Genomic DNA, 12,993 nt, shown 5'->3' with positions numbered 1-12,993 from the left:
CGCCCCACAGAACATTTCTATCACCACATGGATCCCTCATGTTCTTCTTTTATATCCACCGCCACCCCCATGGAAATACAAATCTGTGTTATATAAATGGAATGACACAATGTGTAAACTTTTGGAATTCACTTTTTTTCCCTTAGCATTATTTTCTGGAGACTCATCCAGAAGGTTGCATGTAACAATAGTCTGTTTCTTTTTTTTGATGAGTAGTATTCCATAGTTAGGATGGAACACATTTTGTTTATCTATTCTCCCACTGATAAATAGCTAGATTATTTCCAGTTTTCAGAGAACCTGAATAAAACTGCTACAGATAGGGCACCTGGGTGGCTCAGTGGGTTAAGCCGCTGCCTTGGGCTCAGGTCATGATCTCAGGGTCCTGGGATCGAGTCCCGCATCAGGCTCTCTGCTCAGCGGGGAGCCTGCTTCCCTCTCTCTCTCTCTCTGCCTGCCTCTCTGTCTACTTGTGATCTCTCTCTGTCAAATAAATAAATAAAATCTTAAAAAAAAAAAACTGCTACAGATATTTGTATACAGGGTATTTCTGTGTGACCATAGGTTTTCATTTATCTGGAATAAATGCTGAGGAGTACAATTGCTGGGATTTATGGTGCTTGCATGTTTCATTTTTTAGAAAAACTGCTCTCCAGAGTAGTTGTCCCATTTTCATTCCTACCAGCAATATATCTATGAGTGATTTAATTTCTCTACATCTTTGTCAGCATTTGACATTGTCATCATTTTTAAAAGACATTCTAGTAGTAGTATTTTGTTGTGATTTTAATTTATATTTCCCTAATGGCTGATGATGTTGAACATTTTTACTGGGCTTATTTTCAACCTGAATATCCTCTTCAGTGAAAAGTCTGTTCATGTATTTTGCCCATTTTCTAATTGTGGTTTTTTAATGTTTAGTTTTTAGAATTCTTTATATATTCTCAGTTCTAGTTCTTTGTCAGATACATGGTTTGTAAATAATTCTGCCCAATCTGTGGCTTGTTTTTTCATCCTCTTAATATCTTTTGAAGAGCAAATGTTTGCAACTGTGATAAAGTCCAATTTATCTACTTTTCCTTTAATGGATCAAGATTTTGGTCTAAAAAGTCTTTGCCTAGCCCTACATCCTGGGGAGTTTCTCCTGTGTTTTTCCCTATGTTTGGAAACTTTGGTCATGCTTTTTTTTTGGAGTTTTTTTGTTTGTTTGTTTGTTTTTTGCCTGTGGATATCCTATTGCTCCACCACCATTTGTTCAAAAGCCTATGTTTCCTCCATTTAATTGTTCTCACACTTTTGTAAAAAACCAGCTGGGCATAAATCCCTAGCAGACACCAACAGCGCTTTTCACAGAACTAGAACAAATAATCCTAAACTTTGTATGAAACCACAAAAGACCACAAATAGCTAAAGCAATCTTGAAAAAGAAAAACAAAACTGGAGCTATCACAGTCTTGGATATCTAGATATACTACAAAGCTGTAGCAATCAAACTAGTATGGTAATGGCACAAAAATAGACAGATCAACAGAACAGAACTGAAAACTCAGAAGTAAACCCTTGGTTATATGAAAAATTAATCTATGACAAAGGAGGCAAGAACATGCAATGGGAAAAAGACAGTCTCTTCAACAAATGGTGTTGGGAAAACTGGTTAGCTACATGCAAAAGAATGAAACTGCACCACTTTCTTACACTGTACACAAATATAAACTCTATTTTGAGTTTAAAGACCTAAAAGTGAGACCTGAAACCATAAAATTCTTAGAAGAAAACATAGGCAGTAATCTCTTTGACCTCAGCTGTAGAAACATTTTTCTAGATATGTTTCCTGAGGCAAGGGAAACGAAAACAAAAATAAACTTTTGGAACAACAGTAAAACAAATAGATTTTGCACAATGAAGGAGACATCAACAAAACAAAAAACCCATGGAACAGTAGAAGATAATTGCAAATTATATACCCAATAAGGGGTAAATACCCCAAATATACAAAGAACTTACATAACTCAATGCCAGAAAAACACATATAATCCTATTAAATATGGGCAGGAGACATGAACAGACATTTTTCTAAAGAAGACATACAGATGGTCAACAGACACATGAAAACATGCTCAACATCACTAACCATCAGGGAAATGCAACTCAAAACCCACAATGAGGTATCGCCTCACACCTGTTAGAATGGCTAATATCAGAAACACAAACAACAAGTGTTGGTGAGGTTGTGGAGAAAAAGGAACCCTCTTGAAGTTTGATGAGAATGCAAACTGGCACAGCCACTCTGAAAAAGAGTACGGAGGTTCCTCAAAAACTAAAAAAACAAAACAGAACAAAACAAAAGAAAAAACCAGAATTACCCTATGCCAGTAATTACACTACTGGGTGTTTACCCAAAGAAAATGAAAACAACTAGTTCAAAAAGATACATGCAGGCATGCCTGGGTGGCTCAATTGGTTAAGTGTCTACCTTTGGCTTAGGCCATGATCTCAGGGTCTTGGGATAGAGCCCGATGTCAGACTCTCTGCTCAGCGGGCAATCTGTTTCTCCCTCTCCTTTTGTCTTACCTCCCCCTTGTGCCCCCCCAAATTAATAAATAAAATATTTTTAAAAATGCATTATTTACAATAGTCAAGATATGGAAACAACCCATGTGTCCACTGATAGAAGAATGGACAAAGAAGATGTATATGTATACAATGGAATATTCCTTAGCCACAAAAATAAGAATGAAATCTTGTCATTTGCAACCACATGGATGGATCTGGAGGGTATAATGCTAAGTGAAGCAAGTCAGTCAGAGAAAGACAAATACCATATGATTTCACTCAATTGTAAAATTTAAGAACAAAACAAACAAAGAAAAAAAGAGACAAACCAAAAAGCAGACTCTTTACTATAGAGATCAAACTGATGGTATTTACCCCAAAGATACAGATGTCGTGAAAAGAAGGGCCATCTGTACCCCAATGTTTATAGCAGCAATGGCCACGGTCGCCAAACTATGGAAAGAACCAAGATGCTTTTCAACGGACAAATGGATAAGGAAGATGTAGTCCATATACTATGGAGTATTATGCCTTCATCAGAAAGCATGAATACCCAACTTTTGTAGCAACATGGACAGGACTGGAAGAGATTATGCTGAGTGAAATAAGTCAAGCAGAGAGAGTCAATTATCATATGGTTTCATTTATTTGTGGAGCGTAACAAATATCATGAAGGACAAGGGGTGTTAAGAGAAGGGAGTTGGGGTAAATTGGAAGGGGAGGTGAATCATGAGAGATTATGGACTCTGAAAAACAATCTGAGAGGTTTGAAGTGGCGGGGGGTTGGGAGGTTGGGGAGTTGGGAGGTTGGAGTACCAGGTGGTGGGTATTATAGAGGGCACAGATTGCATGGAGCACTGGGTGTGGTGAAAAAAATAATGAATACTGTTTTTCTGAAAATAAATAAATTTACTAAAAAAAAAATAAGTAGAGGAAAAAAAAATTAAAAACATTTAAAAAGGGATGCCTGGGTGGCTCAGTTGTTAAGCATCTGCCTTCAGCTCAGGTCATGATTCCAGAGTCCTGGGATTGAGTCCCACATTGGGCTCCCTGCTCAGTGGGGGTCTACTTCTACCTCTCCCAGTCCCCCTGCTTGTGTTCCCTCTCTGAATATGTCTCCTCTCTCTGTCAAATAAATAAATAAAATCTTTTTTAAAAATTATAAAAAAGAATAACCTCATCTATATCTAAAGAATCTTTTTTTAAAAGATTTTATTTATTTATTTGGCAGCCAGAGATCACAAGTAGGCAGAGAGGCAGGCAGAAGAGGAGGACGCAGGCTTGCCGCTGAGCAGAGAGCCCGATGCGGGGCTCGATCCCAGGACCCTGAGATCATGACCTGAGCTGAAGGCAGAGGATTTAACCCACTGAGCCACCCAGGTGCCCCTATATCTAAAAAGTCTTGATGGAATTTTGATAGGAATTGCATTGAACCTTTATATCTATTTGGGAAGAATCAACACATTTGCTATATTGGGTCTTCCAGTCCATGGACATGGTTATGTCTCACCATTTATTTACATCTTTGACTCCTTTCATCAGCATTTTGTAGTTTTCAGCAAACAAATCTATACATGTTTTGTCAGATTTGTACCTAAATATTTCTCCTTTTTGAGTGATTCTAAATGGTACTGTGTTTTTAATTTCTGTGTCCATGTGTTTGTTGCAAATATATGGAAATGCAACTGATTTTTGCTGAATTCACTTATTAGCCCTAATAATTTTTTGGTAGATTCCTTAGGAATTTCTATGTAGATAATCTTGTCATCCGCAAAAGGGACAGTTCTATTTTCTTCCTTTCTGATTGGGTATGCATTTAATTTCTTTGTTTTGCCTTATTGTACTGAACAGAACCAGTACTATGTTGAATAAGGATAGTAAGAGCAGGTAGTAAGAGCTTCCTTGCCTTTTTTCAGTCTTAGGGGAAAAGCATTTAGTCTTCCACTGTCAGATAAATTGTTAGTTGTAGGCTTGTTGTAGATAATTTATTAAGTTGTGAAAGTTTCTTTCTATCCCTGTTTTCCTGAGGGTTTTGTTTATCATGAAGGTGTTGAATCTTGTCAAAAGTTTTTTTTTTTGTTTTGTTTTGTAATGATTGGTATGATCATGTGATTTTTCTTTTTTAATCTGTTAATGTGGTAGATTACATTGATTGATTTTTGGATATTGACTAGCCTTGGGATGAATGAATATACATATATATGTATATACATATATATATACATACATATCTGGAATAAAGCCCATTTGGTTATGGTATATAATTCATTTTATACATTTTTATAATTCTTTTTATACATTGTTGTATTTGGTTTGCTAGTATTTTGTTGAGAATTTTTGCATCTAAGTTTATGAGAGATATTGGTTGAAAGTTTTCTCTTTTTTGTACTTCTTTTGTTTTGGTATAGGACAATACTAGATTCATAAATAAATTGTGAAGTGTTTTTCCTCTTCTGTTTTCTGGAAAAGATTGTGTAGGTTTTTTACATTCTTCTTTAAACATTTGGTAGAATTTCTGAAACTACCTGGGTCTAGAGATTTCTTTCATGGAGTTTTAAAATTACAAATTCAACTTTATTAATAGTTGTAGTTCTATTAAAACCATCAACTTCAAAAATAAATAAATAAATAAATATGATCTATTCCATATGGATGAGTTGTAGTAGTTTGTGTTTTTCAAGAAATTGGTCCATTTCATCTAAGTTGTCAAATTATGTGTAAGTTGTTTGTAGTAGTCACTTATTATCCCGTGGATACTTACATGGTCTATAGTGATGTCCATTTTGTCATTTTTTTAAAAGATTTTATTTATTCATTTGACAGACAGAGATCACAAGTAGGCAGAGAGGCAGGCAGAGAAAGAGAGAGAGAGAGGGAAGCAGGCTCCCCGCTGAGCAGAGAGCCTGATGCGGGACTCGATCCCAGGACCCTGAGATCATGACCCGAGCTGAAGGCAGTGGCTCAACACACTGAGCCACCCGGGCGCCCCCATTTTGTCATTTTTGATGTTGAAAATGTGTGTTGTCTCTCTCTCTCTCTCTTTTCTTTGTTAGTCTTATTAGAGATTTGTCAATTTTATTAATTTTTTCAAAGAATTCATTCTCTGTTTCATTGTTTCCATTGTTTTTGTTTCTAATTTCATTGATTTCTGCTCTTTATTATTCCCTCTTTCTGCTTGCTTTGGGTTTATTTTGTTGTTGTTGTTGTTGTTGTTTTCCAAATGATTTCTGTGTGGGAGCTTAGATAATTGCTTTTAGACTTTTCCCCTCTTTTCTAGTATGTGAATTTAGTGCTACAAATTTTTCCCTCTCAGTATGACTTTGTCTGTATCCACAAAGTTTGCTATAATGTATGATCATCTTCATTCAGTTCAATGTATCTTTTTATTTCCTTTGAGACTTCCTCTTTGACCCATGGATTATTTCTAAGTATGTTACATGCTTATTATCTTTCTGTTAATGATTTCTAGTCTGATTCCACTGTGGACAGAGAATACACTATATGATTACAGTTCTTTTAAAAAAAATGTTTCTTAATGGCCTCATATGGTCTACCTTGGTATATGTTCCATGGGCAGCTAAAAAAAAAAAATGTATGTTCTGTTGTTGTTGGGTACAGTAGTTTTTAAATGCTAATTAGAATCTATTGGTAGATGGTGATGATGTTTTCTTCTATATCCTTGCTTATTTTTCTATCTAGTTGTTCTACCAATGGTTCAAAGAAGGGTGTTGAAGTCTCCAAATTTAATTGCGGATTTACCTATTTCTCACTTGAGTTCTATTACTCTTTGTTTCACATATTTTGTTTGGTATATATCCATTTATGATTGCCCTGTCTTCTTGGTGGGTAGATCCTTCTATCATTTTATAAAGTTCTTCTCTGTCTCTGATACTATTTTTTGCTCTGAAGTTTACTTTGATTGGATTATAGTCACTTACTCCTGCTTCCTCTGATTACTTTTGCATCATATATATTTTTCCATCCTTTTACTTTCAATTTGTCTTTATTGTTATATTTAAAGTGAGTTTCTTACAGATAACATATGGTTGGATCATGCTTTACCCCCCTCACTCTACCAATCTCTGTCTTTCAATTGGTATATTTAGGTCATTTAGATTTAATGTAATTATTGATATATTTCTATATTAAGGCTTAATCTTGGTAGTTCATTTTTCTGTTTGTTCTGGTTTTTTATTATTATTTCTCTGTTTTCTTTTTACTGTCTTCCTGTGCTTAACATCATTGTCAGGAAATGTAAATCAAAACCACAATGAAATAATATTATGCACTCTGGTGAATGTGTAAAATTTAAAAAAAACAACTGAAAATATCAAGTGTTGACAAGATTGTGGAGCAACCAGAAATCTCACATAATGTTGTTGGTAGTGTAGAATGGTATAAACACATTGGTAAATGTCTGGCATTTCTTTTTTTTTTTTTTTTTTTTTTTTATTTTTTAAGATTTTATTTATTTATTTGACAGAGAGAGATCACAAGTAGGCAGAGAGGCAGGCAGAGAGAGAGAGGAGGAAGCAGGCTCCCCGCTGAGCAGAGAGCCCGATGCGGGACTCGATCCCAGCACCCTGAGATCATGACCCGAGCCGAAGGCAGCGGCTTAACCCACTGAGCCACCCAGGTGCCCCAAATGTCTGGCATTTCTTATGAAACTAAATATACACCCATCCTATGGCCCATTTTTTCCTCTAGGAATGTACCCATGATAAATGAAAATATTTATACCACAAAAAGATTTTTGTAACAATGTTCAATACAACTTTATTCACCATACTCCCAAACTGGAAACAGCCCAAGTATCTATCAATTAGAATGCACATACTGCAGTATATTTATACAATGGAATGCTGCTCAAGAGTTAAAATGGACAAACTATCTTCCATGAGTAGGATAATTTGTGGCTCAAAAGATTCTTAAGTACTATGACTATGAAGAATATGAATATGGGCCCACATCTACTACCCAGCCAAAAGTAGTAGGTATCACTTGTACTTATGTCCCATGTCCAAAACTTAGTCACATGACCACATCTAGCTTTAAGAGAGTTTGTAAGTATAGTTGTTGGGTGATCTTATGCCTAGTTAAAATTTAGGCAGTCTGTTAATAAAGGAAGAATGGGGTATGTGACAGTCACTGTCACAATTATGTTGAAAAACTAACAAAGTGATAAAAAATATACATTTGTAGACATTTGTTTAAATATTTATTGCTTTTGATTTCATAGTTTCTGTATTTTGAATTCTTTTAAAAAAATGGGAGAAGAGTGGTCCTAAACATTTTTGGGGACCCTTAAGAAGCTTGTCAGCTCCAGCTTGTGGTACCTAATGGATACAAGATATCTGAGGATAATGAAACCACTGAAAGAGGGAAGGTATGATCTCTCTCAGCCCCAGCCCCTATCCTAGACAAGAAGGTAGCCTTTCAAAGGACTTGGGCCCAGATTCAGTATGCAAGTTGTGGGGCTAAAGGAATATAAACACTTAGACAAAGATATCAACTTCTCCTAAAAAACAAAACAACAACAACAACAATAAAAACAAGAGCAAGAGTGAGAGCGAGAGAAAGATACCAACTGATCCTTGTGTAGCTGGGGAATAGCCACAGGGGTGGGGAAGGAGGAAGTGGGAAGGTAGGGGTAAGGGAATAACAACTAGAATAAGACTCAGGGCCAAGAAATTGGAAAGGGAGACAAAATAACCTGGACAGACACATACAATGGTAGGTTTCAGAGCAAATTACAAAAGTCATTATGAGTCATCAGTGACAGTGCTGTTGTTTAAAAATAAACATAGCATTTAGATAGCTCCAAGCTCTGAGGGAAGAATAGAGGTTAAACTTCATAAGCTCTGTCCCAGGGTATCTGTAGTTCATTAGAAAATAGCTATGGGATTAGGAAAGTAACTCAAGACTCAGCTCTTGGAGAAGATGATCTCAGTCTGTAAAAGGTTCTAATGGGAATTAGAAGGAGTCCTGTGCTGGGAGGTTGGGATCTGGGCTCATGTTCTGTGTCTATGACTATTTATTTGAGTATATGAACTCCTTTGGGGAAGGTCACACATAATTTGATCCCTAGATCCCCACTTACCCTAGTGCCTGGCACACAGTAAGTTTTTAGTGAATATTTGGAGAACGAAAGCATGATTTATTAAATAAATAACTAGCTGTGTGTCCTTGAACTGGGACATTTTACCGGGGTCTTGACCATAAAAGGAAACAGTGGATCAAGGTAGACTTCAGGTCCCTAGTGATACTAAATTTTCAGGACATGAGGATGGGTGTTTGGCTACCATCATCCTAAAAAGTGTGTATCTCATAGTATGCTGAATCAACCTCAAATCATCCTATCAGCTTCAGTGTAAAGTGTCCTTTCCACAGTGCCACCCTGTCCCATCCCTCAACAACTTGTCTGTACCTCTGCAAATATATAGTCTGCCTGGGTTATTGTAGGTTGGGTTAGTCATCCTCCAGCCCCCCCCACTTGACCTGTGACCTGAGAATACAGAGTAAAGCTAACACCATGTGCTCAGGACTCTAAAAGCTTTGAAACTATTAATGTATTTAATATCCTAACAACCCATAAAGTAGGTACTATTATCTTCCTCATTTCACAGACGAAGAAACGGAGACACAAAGTGAATATATTGCTTACTATTAAGCTACTACTATGAGCTAAGGACAGGATTCAAGTCTGGGTAATCAGGCTATAGAATCCTTGCCCTTAACCGGGATCCAAATACCCCATAGCGTGCATCTCATAGTTTGGCACATAAAGGCTACTCAACAAAAATGTTTGTTGAATAAATAAACAAGAGCAATAAACTGAGAAGCTGGGTGTTTGAAGGGCCTACTGATTGCCAGCCTTTCCTCAGGGTATAGGGTTAGTGTATTGTTCCATCTGTCCATTCATCCATCCCTCCATTTATCCATCAATTCAATGAGTAGTTATGGTCCTGCCTGATTCCAGTCCATGTAGCTGGAGGCAGAATAGTGTGTCTTCCCAGCTGCTGGCTGCCATCTTGCTCTGAGAATCCATAGCACTGTCCGTGTTCTGAATCCTGGTGTTCTTCTTGGTATCTATGCCCCTAGATTAAGACATACCCCTTAGGCACTGATTGTGACTATTGATCCTGAACTGTTAGCTCCAGGGTCACAGCCAACCATGGCCTCCTTGCCAGATTCTATCTGCTCCCTCCCCTTCCTGATCGGCAATGGACAGGGGCCCAGCACACCCCAAGCATGTGATGTCATAGACCTGACGACACCTCTTAGTTCCCTGACCTCTAGTATCACTGACCTTCTTCTCAGCTTCTAAGGAGTTACAGATAAAATGAAGGACTTGAGTCAAAGCAGGCCTATGAAGGCTCTGCCACACTTGTGTAGACTCTGCTTATCAGTGCTCAGAAGTCATTCCAATCTCTGCTCTCCCTGAAGTAAGAGAAAGGCAAGGGACTTACACAAGTCTATTCAGGGAAAGAAACACGACTGGAACTCTGGGATCCTGACTACCAGCCCAGTGGTTCTGAAATCCATTTTTAGTAATGGAGACTTCTTATTGAAATTTTACATAGATCTCCATTATATAAGGCAGAATGCCTCTGCTTCTTGGCCTCTCTCTCCCTGTCTCAGCCTTAAAGTCACATCTTTCTTTATCATTCACTCTCAACAGTGGAGGCTGGTCTAGTGAGATCCTGAGCTTATGCATAAATGGCAGCCACCTCCCTCCAACCTATTTCCATCTATCTCACCTTTCACACTACATCCAGATACATTTCGAAAACCCAGACTTGTCTGTGCTACCCTCCAGTTTAAAAACATCCATTCACCTATTTGGCCAATGGTATTTATCAAATGCTTTCATTGTGATGGGCAACAGCACTCGAACAAAACAGATAGTCCCTGCCGGCCTTGGGTGGGCGGGTAAGACAGAAAGACCTGGTGGCAATCACACAAATCACTAAACAGGGTATGCTGACTCAGAATAAACCAGGAGGATGGCTTGAGGCCAGACTCTTGAGGCCAGGACTGCACAAAGCTGGTCCTGCAGAACCTTAAAGGTCACTAAAGTTGTGGGTCATTATCTTAAGAGCAATGGGAATACAGTTGAATCGTTTTCAGCAAGATAGCAATTCTGATGCTATTTATGTTTTAATATCATGCTGGTTGCTATGGGGAGAGCAGGTAGGAGGAAGGTGGGAGAGGAAGCAGAGAGGCCTGTTTAACCAAGAGATCATTGTACTCCAAGTCAGAGATGATGACAGCCTGGGCTGGAGGGGGCCAGCAGAGATGGAGCGAGGAGAGATGTAAGACATATTCAGGAGGCAGAACCACAGGGCCAGTTGATGGACTGGATATGCGGGGAGTGAGGAAAAGGGAGGAATCAAGGGACACCTGGGTGGCTCAGTCAGTTAAACAGCTGCCTTCAGCTCAGGTCATGGTTCCAGGCTCCTGGGATCGAGTCCCACATGGGGCTGCTTGCTCAGCAAGAATGCCCTCTGCCTGCTGTTCCCCTGCTTGTCCCCGCCCCCTTTCTCTGACAAATAAATAAATAAAATCTTTTTTTAAAAAAGTAGGAATCAGGATGCAATGCCACCCATGGACTAATGCGGGAGGGATCTCTTCCCAGGACCCTGCATTTTAGAAGCCTTATGTATCCCCTCCCTTGCTGGCATGCACCCTCCCCACACCCCCCAGGGTTCAGTAAAGAAAGCATGGTTGATTTGACACTCGGAGCTGGTGCTCAGTGCTGGGGCTGCATGTCCTATACTCGGAACATTCCCTTCTGTGTGTAAACTCGTTCAGGCCCCAGGGAAACACTTCATTTGTCTTGCTTTAAAGCCTCAATACAAAAAAATTGTGTGTTTTACATGCAACAAAATGCACACATTTAAGTACACAGTGTGAGGAGATGAATGTATCCATCTGTGTAACCACCATCCCCCTCAATCATGGATATAGACCGCTTTCTTTACATGGCAGCTGTGTCTGGAGTTCCGTGGCTTGTGCTGCTGCCCACATAAGAGCTGGACACTGCTCTGGGTTATTCTGACCACGTGAGTGGCGGAGATCTTGGGGAGAGGAAGAGAGAAACACATGGATAGGTTCTGAGGAATCTATTTCCTCAAATAGCATGAATGCGTAATGGGACATCATTTCCCAGAGTGTTTGCTTCTCTTTGTGTTCTAATTTGTGGTCTAGGAGGAACTCAAGAGTTGCTTGGTATTTGTAACAGTGGCACATGGCAGCTAATAAATATTTTGATTATAAAAAATCCATACTACGGTTGCTCCGCTTCAGTCCGCTCCGCGGCAGGAAGCGCCTGCCCCACAGGACATCAATGCAAGCCTGAATAAGAAAAACCAACTTCTTTCTCCTAAGCCATGGCATATCAATTATACAGAAATACAACTTTGGGAAACAGTCTCCAGGAGAGCCTTGATGAGCTCATACAGTCTCAACAGATCACCCCCCAACTTGCCCTTCAGGTTCTACTTCAGTTTGATAAAGCTATAAATTCAGCATTGGCGCAGAGGGTCAGGAACAGAGTCAATTTCAGGGGCTCTCTAAATACATACAGATTCTGCGATAACGTGTGGACTTTTGTATTGAGTGATGTTGAATTCAGAGAGGTGACAGAACTTATTAAAGTGGATAAAGTGAAAATTGTAGCCTGTGATGGTAAAAATACTGGCTCCAATACTACAGAATAAATAGAAAAAAAAAAAGCTTTTTTATGCCATCTTCTGTTGTTATTCATCACTTTTTGAAGAGAAGCATAGAAGAGACTTTTTAAATTTATTCTAGCATTGCGGAAATGACTACACTGTGCTATATATACTCCCAGAATTCCAATAGGAAGAAGCTTGTAACTATAGCCTCTTACATTACTTTTTCAGCATGAAGAAACAGAAGTTTTTTTTTTTTTTTAAGATTTTATTTATTTATTCGACAGAGAGAGAGATCACAAGTAGGCAGAGAGAGAGAGGAGGAAGCAGGCTCCCTGCTGAGCAGAGAGCCCGATGTGGGACTCTATCCCAGGACCCTGAGATCATGACCTGAGCCGAAGGCAGCGGCTTAACCCACTGAGCCACCCAGGCTCCCCAGAAGTTTTTTTTAACAACAAACATTGTTGCCTTCCTAAGAACATTCTTGAATAAATTCATTTTAAAACTCAAAAAAAAAATCCATACTACTCTTACATTTGTTTATATGTAAACATATGGTCTGATTATAGCATGAATATAATACTGATTCTTTGTGGACTTAGATATTGCTTTAAGAAATGATGAAAACCACAGTATAACTGGTGATGATTTATATAATGAAAAGATTTTGGATTATTTTTTGTTACAATTTGTTACATATGCTACTTTTTAAAAAATTTAGTTTTATTTCCACCCCCTTCACCTCCCCTCTGCTAACCATCTG

General features: G+C 38.5%; 1 protein-coding gene across 1 annotated transcript; it reads left to right on the top strand.

Annotated features, from left to right (window-relative positions):
• The first annotated feature begins 11,852 nt into the window (after positions 1-11,852).
• LOC131820791 (transcription initiation factor IIA subunit 2-like) lies at positions 11,853-12,479 on the top strand. Its single transcript, XM_059156544.1, has one exon. It carries the CDS (start codon positions 11,946-11,948, stop codon positions 12,273-12,275), a length of 330 nt encoding a protein of 109 aa, XP_059012527.1. The 5' UTR covers positions 11,853-11,945; the 3' UTR covers positions 12,276-12,479.
• The last annotated feature ends 514 nt before the right edge of the window (positions 12,480-12,993 follow it).

This window comes from Mustela lutreola, chromosome 1, assembly GCF_030435805.1.
Source record: "Mustela lutreola isolate mMusLut2 chromosome 1, mMusLut2.pri, whole genome shotgun sequence".
In the NCBI taxonomy this organism is placed as follows: domain Eukaryota; kingdom Metazoa; phylum Chordata; class Mammalia; order Carnivora; family Mustelidae; genus Mustela; species Mustela lutreola.
This window is presented reverse-complemented; position numbering and strand designations above follow the sequence as displayed.

Bases quoted from the DNA above. Each gene is read 5' to 3' on its own strand.
- LOC131820791 (XM_059156544.1), top strand. From the start codon at position 11,946: ATGGCATATCAATTATACAGAAATACAACTTTGGGAAACAGTCTCCAG.